This window comes from Salvelinus namaycush, chromosome 11, assembly GCF_016432855.1.
Source record: "Salvelinus namaycush isolate Seneca chromosome 11, SaNama_1.0, whole genome shotgun sequence".
In the NCBI taxonomy this organism is placed as follows: domain Eukaryota; kingdom Metazoa; phylum Chordata; class Actinopteri; order Salmoniformes; family Salmonidae; genus Salvelinus; species Salvelinus namaycush.
Genome location: NC_052317.1, coordinates 28,752,589 through 28,779,902, shown reverse-complemented (window position 1 = coordinate 28,779,902; position 27,314 = coordinate 28,752,589). Strand labels below are relative to the sequence as shown.

At 40.0% G+C, this 27,314-nt stretch overlaps 1 protein-coding gene across 1 annotated transcript; it reads right to left on the bottom strand.

Moving 5' to 3' along the window:
• Positions 1 to 1,870: 1,870 nt before the first annotated feature.
• On the bottom strand, positions 1,871 to 27,314 carry LOC120055326 (acid-sensing ion channel 1C-like). Its single transcript, XM_039003200.1, has 10 exons — positions 26,664 to 27,314; positions 22,796 to 22,946; positions 22,247 to 22,374; positions 13,217 to 13,367; positions 12,990 to 13,046; positions 12,582 to 12,735; positions 10,397 to 10,488; positions 7,372 to 7,451; positions 7,065 to 7,136; positions 1,871 to 1,975 (listed from the first exon to the last, which is right to left on the bottom strand). The coding sequence occupies exons 1-10, from the start codon at positions 27,312 to 27,314 to the stop codon at positions 1,871 to 1,873; spliced, it is 1,641 nt and encodes a 546-aa protein (XP_038859128.1).

The following is a 27,314-nucleotide window of genomic DNA, read 5'->3' as shown; positions in this document are numbered from 1 at the left end:
TAGGATCAATCTCTGAACAGAATCATTTGAGTACGAAGGCAACACAATTACTGCGAACTGTCTATTACTGGGGGGTTCAAGTTAGGTCTGCTGTTCTCCTTTGAGCATTGTGATCATAGTTGAGTGGGCATCACTGAAATCTGCATTATCTTACTCTCAATTAGTTATAAATGAAAGAGTGGTAACCTGAATATGTCTTTAAAAACCCTCTTGATTCTACTAATGAATGGACCTGGCTATGCTGATGCTACACATGCTAACCATGGCTAGCCTCTCAATTTGATATTCAGCACATCAAAATTGACTGCTACACTGAACAAAAATATGGATGCATCTTGTAAAGTGTTGGTCCCAAGTTTCATGAGCTGAAATAAAAGATCCAAGAAATGTTCCATATGCAAAAAGCTTATTTCCCTCAAATTGTGTGCACAAATTTGTTTATATCCCTGTTAGTGAGCGTTTCTCTTTTGCCAAGATAATCCATCCCCCTGACAGGTGTAGCATATCAGTTATCTGACTAAACAGTATGGTCATTACACAGGTGCACCTTCTGCTGGGGACAATAAAAGGCCACTGTAAGATGTGCAGTTTTGACAGACAACACAATGCCACAGATGTCTCAAGTTTTGAGGGAGCATGCAATTGGCATACTGACTGCTGGAATGTTCACCAGAGCTGTTGCCAGAGAACTGAATGTTCATTTCTCTACCATAAGCGTCGTTTTAGAGAATTTGGCTGTACATCCAACCGGCCTCACAACCGCAGACCACGTGTATGGCGTTTTGTGGGTGAGCTGTTTTCTGATGATAACGTTGTGAGCAGAGTGCCCCATGGTGGTGGTGGGGTTATGGTATGGGCAGGCATAAGGACAACGAGCACAATGGCAATTTGAATGCACAGAGATACAGTGACAAGATCCTGAGGCCCATTGTAGTGCCATTCATCCACCACCATCAACTCATGTTTCAGCATGGTAATGCACGGCCCCATGTTGCAAGGATCTGTACACAGTTCCTGGAAGCTGAACATTTCCCAGTTCATCCATGGCATGTATACTCACTAGACATGTTACCCATTGAGTATGTTTGGGATGCTCTGGATTGACGTGTACGACAGCGCCTTCCAGTTCCCACCAACTTCACACAGCCATTAAAGAGGAGTGGGACAACATTTCACAGGCCACAATCAACAGCCTGATCAACTCTACGCGAAGGAAATGTTTAGCGCTGCATGAGGCAAATGGTGTTCACACCAGATACTGACTGGTTTCCTAATCCACACCCCAACTTTTTTTTAAAGGTATCTGTGATCAACAAGTGCATATCTGTATTCCCAGTCATGTGATATCCATAGATTAGGGCCTAATTCATATATTTCAATTGACTGATTTCCTATGAACTGTAACTCAGGAAAATCTTTGAAATTGTTGCATGTTGTGTTTGTATTTTTGTTGAGTATATTACAATGGTATAAATAAGTTGACATAAACTGAGACCACTCTGAAGTCCTTTCCATCTACATTACTAGTCTTATACATTACTAGCCTTATACATTTCTAGTCTTATACATTACTAGGCTGATTAAAACCAATTCAAACACACTAATGTCACCCTGTTTAATAGAATGCAACATGAATGGAACATCAAATAAATAGTGTCGTCGACGCCTTGATATGTCCGTCACCTGAGTTCTGCTTTGGAAATGGTTTTATTCTTATGATAGTGTTCTATTTCTATTCAGGCAATCGCTAGATCCTACTACTCTACACTAACCATGTTTGTAATAATACATAAGTTATTTCACAGTTTTCTGTCAAACCCCGAAGATCCCACGTGCCACCCTCCCCTTCCCCCCACCCTGCTTTATGTCGTCAACAAGCAAACTCCTCAAAGTTGCCTAGAGTCGGGTGACGAGGTAACATGTTCGGCGTGAATCCGAGACTGTCCGAGTGACTCCGGAGGGTGTCACAGGTGCTCTGTAAGACAAGGGAAGGGAGGGAGGGAAGAGGAGTTCAACCGTATTAAGGGAGGGGTGATGAGGGAGGGAGGAGAAGAGGAGATCGAGAGGCACACAGGTCACAGTAAAAATAGGAGGGGATGTGACATAAATAGGAAAAAAGTGGGACAATTTAACATAACCAGAACCAAGTGGAAACAGAATAGATGTAGATAACATGACGTTAACCATCATTGATGCATCAGACAGAGGGAGAGGGTTGAACGCATAGTACACACATTGACAAAATAATACAATACAAATGGGTGAACATTAAATTGGTAGTGTAGGGAACATTTAAAGTAGGTCAGTTATGTTTCAGGGTATGGGTAGAGAGAAGAAAGAGAAGAGGGGTATGGTATGGATGAAGAAGGGAAAGAGAAAACAAAAGAGTTTTTTAGTCCTTGTCTCTATGTTAGCATCTTGATTACTACATGTTCATCGACATCCACATGATGTCTGCATACGTTTAGTGCAACTGCGGTTGTTTCAGTTAATATATTGCTGATATGTGGGTTCAAAAGAAGCATTAGCCATACTGTAGATGTAGATAGCTATTTCAGCAGACAAAGAACCATTTAATTTGATGCAAACTGCATTGCATGCAGACCTGTGATAGCATCACAAAGGAATGCATCTAGTGATGTTATTGAACACAGGTTCCAGTAAAATGGTCCCCTTAAATGGACCTTGGTGCTGCAGGGAAGCAATATGTAGATGATCCCCTGCGGATCAGCTTTTGTTGTGCCATCTACAACAAATTATGTATGTATACACATTTATATTTTTCTCAGGAAACTGCATTGTATCCTAAGGGAAGGAAAGCATCTTTATTATTCAGTGAAAACAATAAGAAAGAAGCTAATTTTCTTATAGCCGAGTCCCAAATTGTCTTAACAGATGGAGAATCCAAACAATTCATTGTTTATAATAAACCGATAATAATCTCAGAATGAAAAATCCACACAGCAAACCTATTTACGGCATTAAGAGTCATTGATTTCAGAATAGTCTCCACAGAAAATACATTATATTGAATTTAGGAAGATTGACCTGACGCAATGTTGGAAAAACAAATGTATAAAGTGATCACTACTAGTATGTTTTACATCTCTGCAAAATCACCCACCAAACCAGCTTCAGGTGAACCAACATCTCTACAAAATCACCCACCAAACCAGCTTCAGGTGAACCAACATCTCTACAAAATCACCCACCAAACCAGCTTTAGGTGAACCAACATCTCTACAAAATCACCCACCAAACCAGCTTCAGGTGAACCAACATCTCTACAGAATCACCCACCAAACCAGCTTCAGTTGAACCAACATCTCTACAAAATCACCCACCAAACCAGCTTTAGGTGAACCAACATCTCTATAAAATCACCCACCAAACCAGCTTCAGGTGAACCAACATCTCTACAAAATCACCCACCAAACCAGCTTTAGGTGAACCAACATCTCTACAAAATCACCCACCAAACCAGCTTTAGGTGAACCAACATCTCTACAAAATCACCGACCAAACCAGCTTTAGGTGAACCAACATCTCTACAAAATCACCCACCAAACCAGCTTCAGGTGAACCAACATCTCTACAGAATCACCCACCAAACCAGCTTTAGGTGAACCAACATCTCTACAAAATCACCCACCAAACCAGCTTTAGGTCAACCAACATCTCTACAAAATCACCCACCAAACCAGCTTTAGGTGAACCAACATCTCTACAAAATCACCCACCAAACCAGCTTCAGGTGAACCAACATCTCTACAGAATCACCCACCAAACCAGCTTTAGGTGAACCAACATCTCTACAAAATCACCCACCAAACCAGCTTTAGGTGAACCAACATCTCTACAAAATCACCCACCAAACCAGCTTTAGGTGAACCAACATCTCTACAAAATCACCCACCAAATCAGCTTTAGGTGAACCAACATCTCTACAAAATCACCCACCAAACCAGCTTTAGGTGAACCAACACCTCATTAACCAGAATGGAAATGATGTATGAAATGGTTCCCAGAATGTCTGAAAAAGAAGGACAGTATGGGTGGGAGGATCTATTATCAATGGGGTTTGCTACCTGGGGGCATGATTAGGCGTGACACCAGGGCTGGTTGGGTTCTCTGGAAACTCCTGGAATAGACATGATGAAAAGAAAGATGAGGGTGACTGAAATGAAATTAAAATACAATGCAGAGCTGATAAGTAAGTAAACAAGTGGCCCCACCAAGCAAGTCTGTCTGTGCACAATGGCTAGGCTACAGCCCTGTGTAATTGATTAGGTACAGAGAAGAATGCTGCACACCAATACATACATGTCACAGAGAGCTACCTCCATTCAGCCATTTAATTTCAATGAAAGTCTCAAAATCAGAGGCATTTGAGAAAGCAAGAGACCATCCTTAGTCTCTGCCCATGTATGTTTTTAGTAATGTTTCAAAAATTGTAGACATTCATTGAAATGAATAGAAATCACTAATATACTGTATCTTGATATGAAAGGGTTGCTATTGGCACCATTCGTCTTACATGCCATCTAATGTACTATGTAAAGTCAGTAGTCTTAGAACTATCATACCACTATGTTTAACATTCATGTGCATTACTTATTTTACTGTTTTCATATAGCACTTGTCTTGATCTCATCTAGATTGATTCATTGGGTGGTTAGAGAGGAGGGGGGGGGGTGAATGGAGTTGGAAGAAAAGGAGAAGAGGATTGGGGAACATGACAGTTAAAGCTATTAAAGATGGCTTATCATTATGTTTCAATGCAAAGAAAGCCTCCAATAATGGATGATTACATGACATGGGTGGAGAAACAATGTTATAGTAAAACAGCATTACATCCACCTAAAGCTCCATGTCCTTGTTTCATGTTGCAGTATGTGCCTCTAGTCAGGGTATGTTACATAACATTGTTGGTTCCTGCTGATGAAAAGCATCTATAATGCTGAAGCTTGAGGAAAAACTGTTGTGATGCCACAAAGGTCTTTTTTCTACTCTACTCTGTTTTGATTTTACTAGGATCCCCATTAGCCGACACCAGTGGCGACAGCTAGTCTTACTGGGCTCCGACACACAACGAAAAATACATTACAGACAACATACTTTACAATTTACATATATTTAAAAACATTTGCATGTAGTATGTGTGTGCATCTATCAGTTACACATACATGTCAGTACATACACATAAAAAGTAGGTCACACGGGGGAGAGGCTTTGTGCCGTGAGGTGTTTCTTTATTTTACTTGTTTAAAACCAGGTTTGATGGTCATTTGCGCTATATGAGATGGAAGGGAGTTCCATGCAATCATGGCTCTGTATAATACTGTATGTTTCCTTGAATTTGTACTGGACCTGGGGACTGTGAAAAGACCCCTAGTGGGGTCTGGTGGGGTAAGTGTGTGTATCAGTGCTGTGTGTAAGTTGACTATGCAAAAAAAAAAGAATTTCCAACACATTCATGTTTCTTATTAAAACAATAAGTGATGAAGTGTATTTCCTTAACTCTTAGCCAAGAGAGACTGGCATGCATAGTATTGTTGATTCACTAAGAAACAGTTAAGGCAACAGGCATGAAAACAGGTTTGGGAGAAGTGTTTCTCTCCATGTGTCCAGATTTAGCTGTTCAGATATGATGGGTTCTACCAGTATCAAGCTGAGAGAGATAGTGCTGACACAATGTGATACTAAAGACACTATTCGATGCCTGGAGCGGATCTCTCATAGGGTACATCCAGTTGAAATTGTTTACTTCTCTCTCCTCTTTGCCACGTAGAATGCTCTGAATAAACCTGTTATTTCCATTTGAACAAACAAATAAAAATACAGAACCATATCTATGATATTAATTGTCAAACATCTCTTGCCTTTTCAACTGTTTAAATTACTATATACCTTTTTGACTGTTTAAATTACAATAGACCTTTTAAACTGTATGAATTACAATATACCTTTTAAACTGCTTTTTTTAGGATACTGTAAGTCAAACTGTATCCAAGTGTCAACATGTCCAAATCTGTAGGCTGTATCCAACTGGACTTTCTATTTCACACATAATGCAAAAAGAGCTGAAAGCCAAGTAACAACAGAAGTGTATTTTAAAGACTTCCTGTTCATTCAGTCTTAGAGTTTTTCTATTTATTATTTGGTTTATAGGTTTTACAAAAATATCAGTAGGAGAAATACCTCCGTGGCACATGTAGCTGCAGTTATCTCAGTAGTGGAGCCAGGACATCTTTATCTAACCTTTTCCACCACATCAGTTTATGGGAAAAACTCCAAGACTGAAGCAACCGTGCATGCAGATAGCTCATGCAGAATCAGAAACACAGGGCTTTTTCACTACCTTGGAACCAGACTATGGGCATATACAGTGCCTTCAGAAAGTATTCACACCCCTTGAGTTGTTCCACTTTTTTTTTTTTTACAGCCTAAATTTAAAATAGATTACATTTAGATGTTATTGTCACTGTTCTACACACAACACACAATGTCAAAGTAGAATTATGTTTTTAGAATTTTTTACAAATGAAAACAAAATGAAAACCTGAAATGTCTTCAGTCAATAAGTATTCAACCCCTTTGTTATGGTCCCAAGCCCAAATAAGTTCAGGAGTAAAATTTTGCTTAACAAGTCACATAATACATTTTTAAAACCCTTGAATGAGTAGGTGTGCCCAAAATGTTTACTGGTACTGTATGTAAATGAGATAATTATGTATTTTATTTTCAATCAATGTGCTAAAATTTCGAAAAAAATGTTTTCACTTTGTCATCATGTGGTATTGTGTGTAGATGGATGAGAAAAAAATCTATTTAATCCATTTTGAATTCAGGCTATAACACAACAAAATGTGGAATAAGTCAAGGGGTATGAATACTTTCTGAAGGCACTGTATATAACTAAAGAAAAAGTGCTCACTTTGATTTGCGTTCCACATTGATTGGTCATGAAAAAGGCTTGAGATTCTGACACATTACAGTACATTACTTTGTTTGTAGTGCAGTGCAGAACTACAAACCAGTGCATTGTGGGAGACTCAAATTACCAGATTGTCGCTTGGACAACGCTGCGGTCGTTTCTTGCGCATGAAGTAACCCAAAACTTTATCCTTAAATACCTAAATACAAGAGTGTCTAGTTAACATCACAACAAATCAGACAGTGCAAACAGTTGAAAACACTTAAAACCATATAGACAGACAACATCATCAGGACAAGGGTTTGTCGTATTTTTGATTAAATTTAAATACTTCATCATCATGAATGAATTGTGTACGTTCAACATATAACCCCAACTCTACTACTTGAGAATACTTTTAAGTGATTAAACAAATATGAATGCCTCCACTTTACCTCATATAAGTAGTCAAATATTTCCAGTATCGTTAAAACACTGGCTCCAATGAACAGACCCATCTGCCCACCAATGTCACCTGAAAAGAGGATGACAGATGAAAAGACATAATCAAGCAATACCACAGTCAGACAGATAATAACCCCTCATCACTGTCAAACACTCCCTAAAACACTTCAGCGAGCAGGCCTTTCTAATCGACCTGGCCCGGGTATTCTGGAAGGATATTGACCTCATTCCGTCAGTAGAGGATGCCTGGTTATTCTTTAAAAGTGCTTTCCTCACAATCTTAAATAAGCATGCCCCATTCAAAACATTTTGATCCAGGAACAGATATAGCCCTTGGTTCACTCCAGACCTGCCCTTGACCATCACAAAAACATCCTGTGGTGTACTGCATTAGCATCGAATAGCCCCCGCGATATGCAACTTTTCAGGGAAGTTAGGAGCCAATATACACAGGCAGTTAGGAAAGCAAAGGCTAGCTTTTTCAAATAGAAATCTTCATCCTGTAGCACAAACTGCAAAAAGTTCTGGAACACTGTAAAGTCCATGGAGAATATGAGCACCTCCTCCCAGCTGCCCACTGCACTGAGGCTAGGGAACACTGTCACCACCAATAAATCCACGATAATTGAGAATTTCAATAAGCATTTTTCTACGGCTGGCCATGCTTTCCACCTGGCTACCCCTACCCCGGTCAACAGCCCTGCACCCCCCACAGCAACTTGCCCAAACCTCCCCCATTTCTCATTCACGCAAATCCAGATAACTGATGTTCTGAAAGAGTTGCAAAATCTGTACCCCTACAAATCAGCTGGGCTAGACAATCTGGACCCTCTCTTTCTAAAATTCTCCACCGCAATTGTTGCAACCCCTATTACTAGCCTGTTCAACCTCTCTTTCATATCGTCTGAGATCCCCAAAGATTGGAAAGCTGCTGCGGTCATCCCCCTCTTCAAAGGGGGAGACACTCTAGACCCAAACTGTTACAGACCTATATCTATCCTACCCTGCCTTTCTAAGGTCTTCAAAAGCCAAGTTAACAAACAGATCACCGACCATATCGAATCCCACCGTACCTTCTCCGCTATGCAATCTGGTTTCCGAGCTGGTCATGGGTGCACCTCAGCCACGCACAAGGTCCTAAACGATATCATAACCGCCATCGATAAAAGACAATACTGTGCAGACGTATTCATCGACCTGGCCAAGGCTTTCGACTCTGTCAATCACCACATTCTTATCGGCACACTCAACAGCCTTGTTTTCTCAAATGACTGCCTCGCCTGGTTCACCAACTACTTCTCCGTGTCAAATCGGAGGGCCTGTTGTCCGGACCTCTGGCAGTCTCTATGGGTGTGCCACATGGTTCAATTCTCGGGCCGACTCTTTTCTCTGTATATATCAATGATCTCGCTCTTGCTGCTGGTGATTCTCTGATTCACCTCTACGCAGACGACACCATTCTGTATACTTATGGCCCTTCTTTGGACACTGTGTTAACTAATCTCCAGACGAGCTTCAATGCCATACAACTCTCCTTCCGTGGCCTCCAACTGCTCTTAAATGCAAGTAAAACTAAATGCATGCTCTTCAACCGATCGCTGTTCGCACCTGCCCGCCCGTCCAGCATCACTACTCTGGACGGTTCTGATAGGTGGACAATTACAAATGCCTAGGTGTCTGGTTAGACTGTAAACTCTCCTTCCAGACTCACATTAAGCATCTCCAATCCAAAATGAAATCGAGAATCAGCTTCCTATTTCGCAACAAAGCATCCTTCACTCATGCTGCCAAACATACCCTCGTAAAACTGACTTTCCTACCGATCCTCGACTTCGGCGATGTCATTTACAAAATAGCCTCCAACACTCTACTCAACAAATTGGATGCAGTCTATCACAGTGCCATCCGTTTTGTCACCAAAGCCCCATATACTACCCACCACTGCGACCTGTATGCTCTCGTTAGCTAGCCCTCGCTTCATATTCGTCGCCAAACCTACTGGCTCCAGGTCATCTATAAGTCTTTGCTAGGTAAAGTCCCGCCTTATCTCAGTTCACTGGTCACAATAGCAGCACCCACCCGTAGCACGCGCTCCAGCAGGTATATTTCACTGGTCACCCCCAAAGCCTATTCCTCCTTTGGCTGCATTTCCTTCCTGTACTCTGCTGCCAATGACTGGAACGAATTGCAAAAATCACTGAAGCTGAAGACTCATATCTCCCTCACTAACTTTAAGCATCAGCTGTCAGAGCAGCTCACAGATCATTGCACCTGTACATAGCCCATCTGTAAATAGCCCATCCAACTACCTCATCCCCATATTGTTATTTTATTTTTTTGCGCCTTTGCACCCCAGTATCTCTACTTGCACATTCATCTTCTGCACATCTATCACTCCAGTGTTTAATTGCTAAATTGTAATTACTTTGTAATTACTACGGCCTATTTATTGCCTAACCTCCCTAATCTTACATCATTTGAACACACTGCACATAGATTTTTTTATATTGTGTTATTGACTGTACGTTTGTTTATTCTATGTGTAACTCTGTGTTGTTGTTTGTGTCGCACTGCTTTGCTTTATCTTGGCCAGGGCGCGGTTGTCACGGGGGAACTTGTTCTCAACTGGCCTACCTGGTTAGATAAAGGTGAAATAAAAATAATAAAAAACACAGTGCACAAAACAATTCCTGAAACATTCACTTTAACTCTGTCTCTCAGCGAGATGAGGAGAGCTGTCAAACTCAGACCAGAAACTGTCCATCCAGACTTTGCTTTTCATCTGCCTCTCCTGACTGAGTGCTCTTTTCAAGGACATTCTAAAAATGCATTCGACCGAGTCTTACAGGTTCAAAGAAAATAGTCTCAAAAGGAGTTTATACCAGCAGGCATGATCACACAATGGGACAACATGTAGTGCTTGCTGAGGATGTGATGTTCAGGCCTAGTGCGTTTCCTCTCAGTCTGTAAAAACAGATCATGAACCTGATGGGAAAACTTGAAACAATCGCTCACCAAGCAACCCCGCAATTTCATATGCCTTCTTCTGTTCAATCTTCTCATAATTCAAGGCCTCAAAGAAGATGTCCAGGACTAGTAAGTTTTCTCTAGAGACAAAAACAAATAAATCGAAAAGGTGTTACTTTATAACGTACATCTTAGAGATACAATTGATTGATTTAATTGACTAATTCTGAGACATTTTGCAATAATTTACAATAAAGGTGAACGGTGGAGACCACTATCATACTTTTATTATGATTTATTTTAATAAAAATGCAAACCTCTGATCATTACGTCACTTACCAAAAAACTTCAATTAATAGCCCGGGTGATTATTTGCTTAAATCACTGAACACAACAGGCGCTTAATAGATAGAGACTTCTGTTTCCTTAATGTACACAGCTTTTGCTCATTTGCATATAGTTGAAGTCGGAAGTTAACATACACCTTAGCCAAATACATTTAAACTCAGTTTTTCACAATTCCTGACATTTTATCCAAGTAAAAATTCCCTGTCTTAGGTCAGTTAGGATCACCACTTTATTTTAAGAATGTGAAATGTCCGAATAATAGTAGAGAGAATGATTTATTTCAGCTTTTACTTCTTTCATCACATTCCCAGTGGGTCAGAAGTTTACATACACTCAATTCGTATTTGGTAGCATTGCCTTCAAATTGTTTAACTTAACTTTTCACACCAAAGTACGCTCATCTCTCGGAGACAGAACGCGTCTCCATCCTGAACGGTATGATGGCCGTGTGGTCCCAGGGTGTTAATACTTGCATACTATTGTTTGTACAGATGAACGTGGTACCTTCAGGCGTTTGGAAATTGCTCCCAAGGATGAACCAGACTTGTGGAGGTCCACAATTTTTTTCTGCGGTCTTGGCTGATTTCTTTTGATTTTCCCATGATGTCAAGCAAAGAGGCACTGAGTTTGATGGTAGGCCTTGAAATACATCCACAGGTACACCTCCAATTGACTCAAATCATGTCAATTAGCCTATCAGAAGCTTCTAAAGCCATGATATCATTTTCTGGAATTTTCCAAGCTGATTAAAGACACAGTCAACTTAGTGTATGTAAACTTCTGACCCACTGGAATTGTGATACAGTGAGTTGTAAGTGAAATAATCTGTCTGTAAACAATTGTTGGAAAAATGACTTGTGTCATGCACAAAGTAGATGTCCTAACCGACTTGCCAAAACTATAGTTTGTTAACAAGAAATTTGTGGAGTGGTTGAAAAATGAGTTTTAATGACTCCAACCTAAGTGTATGTGTCACGGCCATCGAAAGAACTGGACCAAAGCGCAGCGTTGTGAGCGTACATTTTCTTTTATTTGTTAAAATGTCGCCAACAAAACAATAAATACCAAAAACGACCGTGAAGCTTACAGGGCATAAGTGCCACTAATAAAGTCAACTACCCACAACGAAAGGAGGGAAAAGGGCTACCTAAGTATGGTTCCCAATCAGAGACAAAGATAGACAGCTGTCCCTGATTGAGAACCATACCCGGCCAAAACATAGCAACACAAAATCATAGAAAACAAAACATAGAATGCCCACCCCAAATCAGGGCGTGACAGTATGTAAACTTTCGACTTCAACTGTAGTTCATTGTTTAATTCCACTTCCAGCATTTTAATAAAAAAATGTATTTCCTGCACTAATGTGTTATCATTTACACACTGTGTTACATGTCTTCTGTCTAAGTATACCTCTATTTAAAATAAAAGTAAACTTCCTTGACAGAATAATTATTCTCCTCTTTGACTGTGCATTTTCGTCAGTTCTTACTTTCGCCACTAGAGCGTGATCCGCCACTAGAGCGTGATTTCTGGGGGTCCATACTCCCGAAGTTGTTAGCTGTTTTTATGCTAGCCAGCTAGCTAGCAGTTCTCAGCTGTTAGCAGCCGATGGCTGTCAATTTCTTAATGGCGATAAAAACAGATGATTGCCATGTTTTTTCAGAGTCATTACTTCATTATTTAATGTAACATATCTCACGTTAAACCTAGTAAACAATTCATGGTAAAATTTGAAACAATTCATTTAGACCCAGTGTTTCTTGGAAACAGTCATTTATTTGCTGAAATGTGTACCATTGCCGGCTATTAAAAGGGACAGGCGGCTATTTGAGACTGAATTTATTTGAAGTTGTTAACTCACTGTAACTATCCAGATACTTACCCAATGTACTGTTCAGTTTTGTTGAATTTCTTGGCCAGATATTTGGCAGAGGCTTTACTGGGTATTTTCACCATGGACAGCTCCTTGCCATATCGTGTCATGCTGCAGGGTGTCTCACACACACAGTAGTCGTTGTCTTTCTCTACCAAGAAGTCTGTGGGGGATGACAATAGAATGGGAGTCCTGGGCCCAATTTACTACAGGCCCCATGATAAAAACTAGTGCAATTCAAAAGAAGCTGCAAAAACAACCTTTGCTGCTCAGCAGTTCCTTATTTCAAAATGCTGTATTGTATAAACACTTTCGTACTCATATCTCAAACTAAAATGTTGTTTGGTGTATCTACTGATCAGTGATAACTGGTTCATATTCCTAATCCTTAAATCATTACCATTGTTTCTGCCTTACCTAAAGCTGGGTCTGCACAGTCTTTGTACTGCTCGGGTGTGCATACCGTTGCGGTCCCTATTCAACACGTCATAGAGAGCGAGAGCGAGAGAGAGGACAAAACAAAAATTTTATGTTAACATAACTACATATTCCTATGAATAACAACAACAACAACACAGAAAACATTATTAATCATAATCCATTGAGGAACTATGTGATGGTCAAGCCAAGATGTGTGTGAGTACCAGGCATGTGGACCATCCTGCAGTTACAGTTCTCCACCAGGTAGCGTGTCTCACAGTCGATACGGCAGGCTGTGATGCTGTACGTGGAGAAGAACTCAGAGTCGATGGGAGTGGACTTGCAGTCTCCCCAAGGGGGAGGGAGGTACTGAAGCTGGGAGAGAACAGAGCATAGATTTCCCCTCAGTATATTGGCCACTGTCAACAACAGCTAGTCAAGCCCAACAGGAAATCCAAAATAAAAGTGCACACAAGCAGACAAAATAACAAACATATGTATTGAACATTTAATAAGGGAACATGATGAAATAAAGACATGTTTTCTGGATTCTGTTCACATCTATAAGAATATTCCACTCAGACAACGGTGTAACTGATACAGCTCACAGAAAGCAACAAGCAGACACCATGCAGAAAATCAGTGATGCAGGTCAGGTCTAGTCCTGAAAGGACAGAGTACCATGGAGGGTATGGAGACAGGGAAAATATAATGTGTAAATATATAGCTTCAGACAGGACATGCCAATTAATGGAGAATTCTTGTTTTTAAAACTTGCCAGGGAATGTGCTACTGTTTAGGTCTACAGTATGTAATATGTTTATGAGGTTTTTAGATGAAAACAATGCCATAAGACAGACTTTATGCAAACCTTGACGTCATACATTTTAGGAATGAATTTAGCTAACTATGATGTATTGAATGGTAACAAAAACACAAAGTTATTCAAACTGTGTTGGAGGGGGTATTTGTCCCTGATAAACTATTCTCATCACACTACTATACCCTTTACCAGTTCTATCTACCTCATTAAAGTTCATTGTTAAGACTCCCTCAAAGAATAGATACTTTTCTGGTCTCATTTTAGTCAAAGTGAAGACCATTATCTTCATCAGTATCTCAGTGACTCGGAGCAGCATCGCATATATGTATCGCTGAAAGAGGACGATTTCCAGACTAGATTCATAGATCATAATTGAATACTTGATTGAGTTCCTAGCCCCAGGGGATTAGTGCTGAAACTCACGTTACTCTTTATTTAAAACTGCTGTTTGAAGCAAAATGTCAAAGTAAGTATTTTTGAGATCTTTGGAAATACCTCTTTCTTTTTTTTCTCATTGGTCTCACTAATATTTTACCACCAACATACCTTTTAGTTTCCTAATTGTAGACATTGTTTACGACAATCTATAGTTGAAGTCAGAAGTTTACATACACCTTAGCCAAATACATTTAAACTCAGTTTTTCACATTCCTGACATTTTATCCTAGTACAATTCCCTGTCTTAGGTCAGTTAGGATCACCACTTTATTTTACTAATGTGAAATGTGTGGCGGATGAATCAGAATTTGTTGGGTAACATAGATAATTAAGATGTTTTATTTGCATAATATGCTTGTGAGATTCTTGTCATTAGAATGTATCCTTTTGGACTATAGTGTTGGCAGTTGCACTTTTCCCTCAGCTAGGGCTCAGTCACATGGGGCCCAGAGAGGGGAGGTCAGGCTTGTCTTTTACATGTCCCTGGTGCTATGCAGAATATCAGAAAGGGAAGAGGACAGAATGGAGCATTGTCTTCATATGTGAATGAGTCTTTACCTATTCTTAAACCATGTGAAGGGATGGCGTGATTAATGGGGAACCAATTACTTGTCTCCCAATGTCTCCACAAAGTTTACATACACTTATGTTGAAGTCATTAAAACTTGTTGGGGACAAAGATCGTACATTTTGGAGAAATGTCCTGAGTTCTGATGAAACAAAAATAGAACTGTTTGGCCATAACAACCATCGTTATGTTTGGAGTAAAAAGGGGGAGGCTTGCAAGCCTAAGAACACCATCCCAACCGTGAAGCACGGGGGTGGCAGCATCATGTTGTGGGGGTGCTTTGCTGCAGGAGGGACTGGTGCACGTCACAAAATAGATGGCATCATGAGGGGGGGAAATTATGTGGAAATATTGAAGCAACATCTCAAGACATCAGTTAGGAAGTTAAAGCTTGGTCGCTAATGGGTCTTCCAAATGGACAATGACCCCAAGCATACTTCCAAAGTTGTGGCAAAATGGCTTAAGAAAAACAAAGTCAGGATATTGGAATGGCCATCACAAAGCCCTGACTTCAATCCCATAGAAAATTTGTGGGCAGAACTGAAAAAGCGTGTGCAAGCAAGGAGGCCTACAAACTTGACTCAGTTACACCAGCTCTGTCAGGAGGAATGGGACAAAATTCACCCAACTTATTGTTGGAAGCTTGTGGAAGGCTACCCGAAACATTTGACCCAAGTTAAACAATTTGAAGGCAATGCTACCAAATACTAATTGAGTGTATGTAAACTTCTTACCCACTGGGAATGTGATGAAAGAAATAAAAGCTGAAATAAATCATTCTCTCTACTATTATTCGGACATTTCACATTCTTAAAATAAAGTGGTGATCCTAACTGACCTAAGACAGGGAATGTGACTAGGATTAAATGTCAGGAATTGTGAAAAACTGAGTTTAAATGTATTTGGCTAAGGTGTATGTAAACTTCCCACTTCAACTGTATTTGTGTATGTACCAACATTCAGAGAAGCACGTAGCCCATTGGACATAACAGATAACTGAAAAAGACCTTGGTGTGGCTTCGAGATTTTCTGAACTTCTCAATCATTTTCCCCAAATCTACCCTTGACCGTCTCTTGGACTTGCATGCATTGGAAGACTGAGTGTGACGGATACAGAGTGTCAGTAAGTCATGAAGTGACTTGAAATGGAGTACTTGATTAATTCTTTATGGAACTTTATTGCCAGGCTACAGCCTCTCATAAACATTATCCATGTAGAAATAAAAACCCAGAGCAAATAACAGGCCCTCTAGACATTAAACACTCATTATCCAGTCTTTGTCTTCATACAAGCTGTTGAATATGGTGCAACCAATATTATTTTGCAGTTACAGTATGTTTATTTGTTTTGTTGTTTTTGTGCTTTGCATTTGAATGTTGCATACTGCTGGGATCCTCTACATCTGGTTAATGTCTCCTAGGACCTTACTCTGGGAGGGTAATACAACCACATTAAACACAACGATTGGCTAACAGGAGACATTAGCCAGATGTAGATTATCCCAGCAATATACAACATTCAAATGCAAAGCCCAAAAACAACAAAACATAACTGCACAATAATATTGGTTGCACCATATACAACAGCTTTAATGAAGACAAAGACTGGATAATTAGTGTTTAATGTGTTAGCTGGAAAGGATAGCATTATGTGCTGATATTCTATAGTGATGGTAGTTATGAAGAGACATAAGATGAACCAGAGGGACAGAGATGAACCAGGAAGGGACAGTCGTTGAAATGCGGTCACTACAGCCACATGGAGGGAGGTGATTGGTCCATTCCATCATGAAGACTTGATCGGTAATGAGATTGGGAGGTTTGCTATGTACGCTACTGTACATATGGTATGCTACAGTACGCTACGCTAAGCTACAGTACACTACGGTATGCTATGGTACACTACGGTATTCTATGGTACTCCACCCGCTGCACTTGGGAGGAAACTAATGTTTGGAAGCCTGGGGTTACAGTTGGCCGAGGGCTTCCACCCCAAAAAGCCCATCTAGTGTGGGAGAGGAGGCTCTGTCTAGTGAATCTGAACCTTTACTCAGGCCTCATAGGACTTCTCATTTAGTAGAAGGGACCAGTGAACACGTCACCACCAACAAAGAGCAGCAACAGTGATGCAACGGACAGCATCTGTCAAAGCCCTTTGTTTGGCTCTCAGATATACAGTAAGCAGCCAGCCAGCCAACCTATAGGTGTTCATCTTACTGAGCCCCAAAACAGCTGAGCCCATGTCTGAGGACTCAAACCCAAAACTGGTTCAGAAACGTACATTTCTTGTCATTCAGCCATCTCTCAATAATTGATCTCGGCCACTTGAAGCTCGATTGTTGGTAAAAATAGTGTTACAAATTTCCACCCCAAGTTATTATATTTGCTTGCTGCAGAATGAAGTTGTCCTTTAAAGACTGGATTTAGTTCAGACATTTCTTCCATTGAGATTGGGAGACCTGTTTGTGTCATGTGGTTGAAGTGAGGCAGATTTGACTGGTTCTGGTGAATGGAAGTATAATCATATATTGATATATTGATCAATCTCTTCGAAAGGGTTTGAAAAGCATTAAATAATCAAAAGGATATGGGGTTAAACATTTTTAGCAATCAATTTAGATTAATTTGAGATGGTGTTACTAGTATGATTATTATAATATTTTTTGAACCTTTATGTAACTAGGCGAGTCAGTTATGAAAAAAAATCTTATTTGCAATGACGGCCTACCCCGGCCAAACCCTGCCCTAACCCGGACAACGCTGGGTCAATTGTGCGCCACCCTATGGGACTCTCGACCATGGCCGGTTGTGATACAGCCCGAGATTGAGCCAGGGATTGAACCATGGTCTGTAGTGATGCCTCTATGCACTGAGATGCAGTGCCTTAGACTGCTGCACCACTCAGGAGCCTATGTTAGATGATTCCTATCAGATTTAAATGGCACGCTAATCAATTCAGTACAATTATTATAAATGAATTGCTCTAGTCATAAGAGCAGATGAATTTACATATCACCTTTATATATCTACTCATAGCTGCTTTACAAGGGAAGTCGATTGAATTCAGAATTCAGTGCTGTTTGGATTGTTGTGTCCAATTGTCTGTTTTAGAGATGCACTGCTTCGATAACCCTATGTCATTCTGTTGAATATGGCGAGAGGGATTTTGAAGAGACTTGTGACTTTTACCAAATAATATCTTCTCTGGGATCAAAGGCTTTTTTGAATAACTTGTGGTTCAAGGTGTAATTCTAGGTATTATAATTAATTTCTGATGAGTTTGTAACTCATTCAGTAGGAAAAGTGAAATGAGATTTGTATCTTCAATGGGTGTATAAAACGTGACACTGTGACATCAGTGACTCTTTGTTGAGGTCCTTTACAATGAAGTGGTTGCCAAAGAAAATATCTATCAAAAGATCACAGCTGTATTTCACCATCCTGTCACTGTTTTCAAACCACAGGATTTCACAAGCTGCAGCCTGAGTGGCATGTTATTGCAATAGATTTTATTAGACTTCATTTTATGGACAAAAAAAACAATGTGCAACTCTCCCCCCTAGCCTTTTGGGGGGCCCTAAGCAGGTTTTTCGTTGGGGGGCCCCCACCTTGCGGAAAAACATTTTAATGGCCCCCCTCTTGACGGTAGAGAGAAAATTGCAATTCTCCACATTTTGCCATGGGCCATAGAGAAAATGTTGTAGTTTTAAAGCAAGATTTCTGCTATTCTCTACATTTTGCAATGGGGAGAGAAAACTGCAATATTATAACATTTCATTCAATTCTACTCACTATGCCATGGGGCAGAAAGAATTCTTTTGCAGTTTTAGAGCAAATTTCCTGCAGTTCTACTCATTTTGACATGGGTTTGAGAGACGTTTTTGCAGTTTTAAAGCACATTTCCTGCAATACAACAAATGTTGTAATTTCTTATGCCATGTTAATATGATATCTGAGAGTGAGAATGACAAAAAAAAATGATATCAGTATTTGGCCATGATTACTGCATGTTTAGATAGCTGTCTAGACTAACTACCAATCTAAAAGTTGTTCGCAAACATGGCTAATTGAGTGACTGTCAGTGACAGATATAACAAGAGAAAAACTGCTGATGCACAAACAAATTCTGAAGTTACACCTGGTGTATTCTACTATTCTTACTCTCAATAGAGTCAATTGAGACCGTCTATGTCGCGTATGCCTGGAACCGGCGCTGGTGCACTGTTTGTAATACTATTTTCTATCCTCTTTAAATGATTATGCCGTAGTAGAAAACATATTCTTATGACACATTTAGATTTGTCTTGGTTTTGATGTGAAAAACAATGTGGGTATTATGGACATGCACCTGTTCTATTATTGAAGGAACTGTTGGGTGCACACCTCAAAAGAACACTGCTAAGAGGGTTTATTAATGTATGTTTGATGTTCACTGATTTAACCCTGGATATGGTTACAGTTAGTGACAATGGCAGGACTGTGAAATACAGATTACCTACGGATCTGGCAAACAGACAATTGTGACCACATGGAATACAGACTTATTAGAGACATTTTAGTTCAGTATTAAAATGACTCCCGTGGTCCTGACATCTGCCCTAATGGAAGATTACATTGATTTTAATATTCGTGTCTGACAACTGGATAATGGAGACTATACTGAACAAAAATATAAACGCAACATGCAACAACTTCAAAGATTTTACTGAGTTAAAGTTCATATAAGGAAATCAGTCAATATAAATATATTAATTAGGCCCTAATCTATGGATTTCACATGAATGGGAATACAGATACGTATCTGTTAGTCACAGATACCTTTAAAAAAGGTAGGGCCGTGGATCAGAAAACTAGTAAGTATCTGGTGTGACCACCATTTGCCTCATGCAGCGCAACACATCTCCTTCAGATAGAGTTGATCATTCTGTTGATTGTGGCCTGTGGAATGCTGTCCTAATCCTTTTCAATGGCTGTGCGAAGTTGTTGGATATTGGCGGGAACTGGAACACACTGTCATACATGTCGGTCCAGAGCATCCCAACAGGCTCAATGAGTGACATGTCTGGTGAGTATGCAGGTCATGGAAGAACTGGGACATTTTCAGCTTCCAGGAATTGTGTACAGATCCTTGCTACGTAAGGCCATGAGGTGATGGTGGCGGATGAATGGCAAGATAATGGGCCTCAGGATCTCGTCACAGTGTCTCTGTACATTCAAATTGCCATCGATAAAATGTAATTGTGTTCATTGTCCTTAGCTTATTCCTGCCTATACCATAACCTCACTGCCACCTTGGGGCACTTTTTTCACAACGTTGACATCAGCAAACCGCTTGCCCACACAACACCATACACGTGGTCTGCGGTTGTGAGACCGGTTGTACATACTGCCAAATTCTCTAAAACACCGGAGGGGCTTATGGTAGAGAAATTAACATTAATATCTCTGGAAACAGCACTGGAGGACATTCCTGCAGTTAACATTCCTGCAGTGCTCCCGAGTGACGCAGCCGTCTAAGGCACTGCATCTCAGTGCAAGAGGCTTGGGAGTGATTGGGAATCCCATAGGGGGTGGCGCACAATTGGCCCAGTGTCGCCGGGGTAGGCTGTCATTGTAAATAAGAATTTGTTCTTAACTGACTTACCTAGTTAAATAAAGGTTAAATATTTTTTTTTAAATTAAAGCGTGCCACTTGCACGCTCCCTCAAAACTTTTGAAATCTGTGGCATTGGGTTGTGTGACAAAATTGCACATTTTAGAGTGGCCTTTTATTGTTCCCAGCAGAAGGTATGTAATGATCATGCTGTTTAATTAGCTGCTTGATATGCCACACCTGTCAGGGGGATGTACTATCTTTGCAAAGGAAAAATGCTCACTATCAGGGATGTAAACGAATTTGTGCTAGAAATTTGAGATAAATAAGCTTTTTGCGCTTATGGAAAACTTGTGAGATCTTTTATTTCAGCTCATGAAACATTGTACCAACACTTTACTTGTGGCATTTATATTTTTGTTCAGTGTAGATGTTGCTGCTCCGTTACGACTGGTCACAGTGCCCAATAGATATAGGCTACTGTATAGGACTGTGGTTACAGGCACTGTCTGTAGTCTATAGCTAGGTCTTTTTTTTCATCTGAAATGTATCCATACAATGTAAATGAAATCCTCAGGAAATATTTTTGATTCAATGTACCAGATGCTCCATCATTCATGATTTGTATTTATTTAGCATGTGGAATTGATTTGAACGAGAGAGAGAGAGCATCTGAAGCAATGGAATTTCTGCTGAATTCTGTGGTAATCTTGGGAGGCATTTCTGACTACACTACAGTCACAGCCGATAATTCACAAAGCTTAATGATTTTGTTGGTCCTCTCTTACTCAAAGCCATGATAATTGTGATACCATTGCCTTTTTGTTACACCACAAAATGTAACTCTATCGTTCTTTGTATTTTATGAAAAGCAAACCAAAGTCTCCTAAATGTTATTTTTCTCTCTACATAGTGTTATTATGCATGACTAAATCCAATTCATGTACACATGTAGGATCTTAATTTGAGCCAGTTCGCTACAGCAGGAAAATAATCCTGCATCAACAGGAAATGTGAATTATTATGTGGATTCGAATTAATTCATACATTTTTCATAAGGGAAAATCAAAATGACAAACCTCAGAAGCCTTTTTAAACCTCAAATACACTACAAATGTTACATTACCTGCATTGCAGGGACGTCTTCATGCAACAGGGTGATCAAATTAAGATCTTACATCTGTAGCATATATTATGCTATTGTTCTCTATCCAAGTGGTATCAGCGACAGCAAGATTATATGGAAAATATACTTTTGAGCTGTCAGAGATTGCGTGTGAACTGCCTGGGGTACTGTAGCTCTGGCCACCAATAACAGTGTAAATACATTTACAGACAATTTCTGCTTGGTACATCCAATCTGTCTCTCCCTCTGTATTCCTTGTTGGATACATACTGGGTAGCAAATATTATATTGTTACTACTTCAGTTCAGAATCATTAGACGGTTTCTGTTCAGATTTAGCGATTGTGCTGGTCGCGTGTTATTACATGCATTATACAATAAGATAAACAGAATATATTTTTCTCCAGGCTCTGAGACACAGATGTATAGCCAATGACAGGAGAAGGAAGAAGGTTTGGGGGTTTGGATAAAAACACAGACAAAAACAGAGCGAGAGGAGGATTGAATTAGAAATAAAGGAAGGAAGGAAGGAAGGAAGGAAGGAAGGAAGGAAGGAAGGAAGGAAGGAAGGAAGGAAGGAAGGAAGGAAGGAAGGAAGGAAGGAAGGAAGGAAGGAAGGAAGGAAGGAAGGAAGGAAGGAAGGAAGGAAGGAAGGAAGGAAGGAAGGAAGGGAAAGGTGTTTGTGCAAAAGGCTAAGCAGTAGGTACCAGTTGCTGCTGACATGACACAAAAGTTTGAAAACCAGGGGCCACACCAAATCCCAGCTGGTCAATGAAGGGAGGTTCGTCCTGGCTGTGAATCTGAACCTTGATGCCTGCTTCGTACGAGGTCTCATCTGTGGATACATACAACAGCAGGCCAGAGAATGTAACAACAGAAACCTCTGCTCATCTGTGTTCCTTGGTCGGAGACATTGCTTGTTGTGTTGGGAAAGAGATATGTGTTTTTACTGGATATGGGACATCTGTTGTGATAAAGCCACGTGTTGAAAATGCAGTGCTAAGAATTAACTATTTTTCCCAGGACGGAGACAATAAATGTTGTGTTGGATAAGTTGTTGAACTATATGTTGTTGTAATAGTGTACAGGTCAAATTCAGCGCTAGGAAGGAACCTTGAATGGATACATGTCAGTTGGCTGGTTGATGTGTAAAGTTCATTCTACCAATGTCCCAAAATCCAAAGTCATTATTGTATTTATGGACAGATCAGTTATTGTGGTACTAACTAAGTGGAGTCATACCACTGGGTACTCACCTGTCTCTCCCCAAACAGGTAAGTATTCATCTTGTTGGATATCTAACATGATCTCCAGCCCATTTCCTGTCCCGCCTTTTAACGTTGTCAACATCGGGTTGCCATCCAAACCAGAGTTGAACGTGTAGCATTTTCCGTACCGCGTGTAAATCTGCAAGAAGAAGAAGAAGGTACATGACATTAACTCAATGCAACAACATTGTTTTGACATAGCAACATCACAGACAGTAAACAGCACAGTCACTTGAGCAATGGTTGCTCTCTGTGTAGATCAATTTAAACTGCGGTTGGGGATAGGGTTGCTGGGCAGGAAAGCTTTGCAGGTAATTATCTGAGAAAACACTGAACCAAACAAGATACTAGAATGATGAATAAATAAATAAATTAACACCTCTACTGTGGCAACTGGCAATCTTTACCCAGACCCATTTTTTTAATTTCCCCTGAGTAATTTAGATACTTCTTTAGGATGTATTTTCCATTAAAACTGAACGTTCTAGTTAATCCAAAGCAATATAGCCAAAACCCAACCTCTACCATCCCACAAAACACTAAATTAGATTGTTCAAATACAATTTATATTAGGAAGTGTCTTATAGACCCCTTCGAAAGCATTAACTTGTGCCAATGCAGCTCAATGGTAATCTATAGATGTAGAATCTTAATTGGATCACCCTTTTGCAGGATAACTTTTCCAGGAAATGTACAACTTGCAGTAGAGTTAATGTTTTAAAAGGCTTCTGAAGCATGTCATTTCCACTTTGAAATTTCAGACTTGACTTTCCCTTAAGGAAATGTATCAACGCCTACAAAAATGTTAATTAATTATAATCCACATAATAATTCACATTTCCTGTTGCAGCAGGATTGTTTTCCTGCTGTACAAACTGGCTCAAATAAAGATTCTACATCTGTACATAAATTGGATTCAGTAATGCATAATAACACTGTGTAGAGAGAAAAATAACATTGACTGGTTGGCTTTTCATAAAATACAAAGAACAATAGCAAGCTGTTGTCAACTTCCTTTTGTATAAAAGTAAATCCATTTCCTTTGAGTCTGAAAATAATATTTTGTGGTGTAACAGAATGGTAGCAGACTCTGAGTAAGAGAGAACAAAATAAATAATTAAGCTTTGTGAATTACCGGCTGTGATTTAGGTGTATTAAGAATTGGCTCCCAAGAGCAGCACAGAATTCAGCAGAAATTCCACTGCTTCAGATTGCTGGAGCGAACTGGCTCAAGTTAAGATCCTACATCTGTACTTTTAAGTATTGGTGCACACAAAATTTTGCCTGCAGCAAATAGCCAGCTGGTTTAACTGATTCAGAGATATACTGTGCTGATATTCCAGTATAGCACCACCATGTTCTTTTAGCACCATCTCTCACACATTTCATATTGACGTTTCATGCATTTTTTTAAATGTATTTTTTTACAAATTCTCTCTGAGATGGGCGACTTTGCTTTCATGTGTGCCAGCAGAGCAGAAATAATCATTAGGAGCCTCTTAGAATGCTGCATCTGATTTTGCATAACTGACACACATGGCTGGTGAGCTATAACTTAAAACTAAAAGTTAAAATAGATAAAGGCGATAATGGCTTTAAATTCTCTATGCATTTTACTGTGTAAGTGATTTAATTTCACCGAGGTGGAATTGATTGGTCATGCAGTGCTCTAAGGGTTTTATCTATACTGTCATACAGTTATCACCAACATGTATATACATAACCACAGGACAGGTGATACATCAGTAAGGTATAGGCACAGTTATTCATGACAGTGTTCATACACATGGGAATATTGCACATCCAAGATCATGGCACGAGACCCGCTTGCATCTGCCTGCTCTCTCAACTACCATGTAGTTTGTTGGGAGTATTTTGTCTCATCAAACTAATAAGGCCTTATGATGGAGAAATCCCCACTATTTAATCCTTTCACACTGCCAACTACCATTTGATTTTAGCTGGGGCATAATATGCCAGTATTTAATAGCCACTAACAGACACTAGCATGGTCAAGACAAGCCCTGTTGCTGAATTAATCATCACCTGGCTCAATACTCTGGTCCCACAGATATACATTAGAAGAGAAACAGGTAGCCCAGTACTCTGTAGCCGTGGGCTACAGATTTCCCTTTCAATATCCATTGTGGTGAACGTTTTAGGGAGAGGGATGATGGGGAAGAGAGCGATGACTCTGACAGCGTAACAAAGCCTCTCTCTAGATATCAGTCAAGCTTCCATGTCCCGTCTTAGACCCACATCGGCTCAGACGGACATGACAAGGCTTCAGTTTCCTCTCTCCTCCTGTCCATAATGAGGCCCTCGGAGCAACTGGCCACTGCACAAAATGGCAGCTGGAATTCATTTTTTTTTTAGGTTTGACCTTTGAAAAAGTGCAGGTTTAATATAAAATAATCCCTAGGATGACGCTTTACAATGCCTCACAATGAAGTACCAAATCTTTGTGGAGAATCTCTTTGTCAAAGCTGTCAAAAGACGGAACCTAAAGAGAAAAGTCCTCCTTTAGATGGAATCTCATTTAATCCGATAAAACTTGAAATGACAGACGATAAAAATCTCTGGATCTGTCAGCTACTTAAACGCAAATCCCAAATTGTCTATTCATATTTTTTCTAAACCTGTGCTATTGATAAATTGGTCATGTCTACTAAGCACTTGAATGTGACTAACAATGACATCCATTTTCTTTTCATGTAAAATTTAGCAGCCATCTGTTTGAAGAGTGCTAATAGCTTTGAGGTGAAATGATTGAGAGTAGCTGACTGTTATAATTATAGACTGGTGCATTCAGGAGCTTATTTTCACTGATAAGCCTAAAGCAATCCACCTCTCTGAGGAATAAGCTCATGAAATGGATGCACACAGTCAATAAACTTCCAGATGTTTAATATGAGATGCGGAAACTTTATTTTTGTACATTTATAATGGTTGAATTATTGATGCCTTTATTAGTCTTCGCTGAAGCTGCCACTGTGGTTTGAATAGCAGTTACTAAAAAGACCATGTTTGGAGATGGAGGCAATGTGAATGTGATAGGATTGACTTTGTTATACTGTACCACTGCGGCTCTAAAATCATCTAGCGTGTTAACAATATGTAAAGAAATGGATCAATAACCTTCTCTAAACTGTATTTGGAATATTTGGATTCTTACAATTCACTGAACAACTATTATTGTTTTATAGGCTAAAGAAAAGACTGTAATACTTTATGTGAAGGGTCCGTAATAAACCTTTTATAAGGAATTTCTAAAACATTTACAAACAGTTTGGGCACCATTTATTAATCATTACTCCCACATTTGAAAATCTTAGTAAGCTAATTATTCACAAATGTATATATATATTTCCTTAAATATCCTCTATTGTGTGCCTATTCTTTTACCAGGTACTGCTGGAATGTCTACCAATGGCATGACAATCTTCTTGTGAGAAATAACACTGGACACTCCAAAGATTTATAAAGTATTTATAAAACATAAATTGCGCTCACTTTAGACTAGGGGCTGCAAAAATACTTTACTAATGCTTAATAAATAGTGAACACACACTTTATAAATGCCTTATAAATGTTTTATTACGGACCCTTCAAATAAAGTGTTACCAAAAAGACATGGCACGTTTACCAAGGACCAGACAAATCATCTGACTTGATACAAGCAGCTAGCCTTAAAACTTCAATACCTTCAATCCTCCTGCCTAGAGAGTACCTGCTAGAGCTAATATCATTCAAACACACCTTTGAATTAATTATTATTACCATGTACACAAAATGCCATCAACAACACCTCTCAAACATCGGTCTCTATATCTCTAGACTATGTTACTTTACATACAGTGGTGAAGTTCTGGTGGGTGCAGTTCCCCCCCCGGAATCTGCATTCCAGCAACATGTCCTCCAGTTGGTGGCCCAGCCTGCCAATCATCTCAGTTGTGTTGACATGGTAATGTGGAGACGGGGTGTAGCCATTGAAGTCCAGCAGGTTGAGGAGGCTGTACTTGTGGTTGTCCCTCAAAAGAGCCAGGCTCCTCTCCATGACCGTGTGGTTCTGGTGCATCAGGTCCATCCAGTAGCCGCTGTGGTACAGGTCAGCCTTGGTCAGACTGGACACCCGGAACAGGTTGTGGTTGCAGAAGGTCACGGCCGGGAAGGACATGTTGTGAGCCCACACCATCTTGATCTTGGTGACGGCCGGGTAGGACATCAGGTAGAGGATGCGGTTCCAGGACCAGGTGAACAGGAGACCCATGCACACAAAGAAGGCCAGGAGCCAGAGGACCCGCTGGGGTAAGGTCTTGTCTGGGGAGAAGACAAACTTCAGCCCTTGGACCTTGGTCCTCCTCATGAAGGCTATGGTGATCTCCATCCATGACTGTTTCAGCATGCTCTTCTTCCTCCTTCCTGTTTTGTTCTGGATAGTGGTTTCCTGGGCATTGTTAGGTAGAGACCCCGGGCTGTTTAATTCTGATGTGGGGTCAGTTAACAT

Coding starts and splice junctions, on each gene's coding strand:
- LOC120055326 (XM_039003200.1), bottom strand. CDS start 27,314: ATGTTAACTGACCCCACATCAGAATTAAACAGCCCGGGGTCTCTACCT. Junction 13,368..22,246: donor TGTCATGTCAGCAGCAACTG/GTACCTACTGCT, acceptor GTTCTCTCCCAG/CTTCAGTACCTCCCTCCCCC. Junction 1,976..7,064: donor GTTGTCCAAGCGACAATCTG/GTAATTTGAGTC, acceptor CTTGTCTTACAG/AGCACCTGTGACACCCTCCG.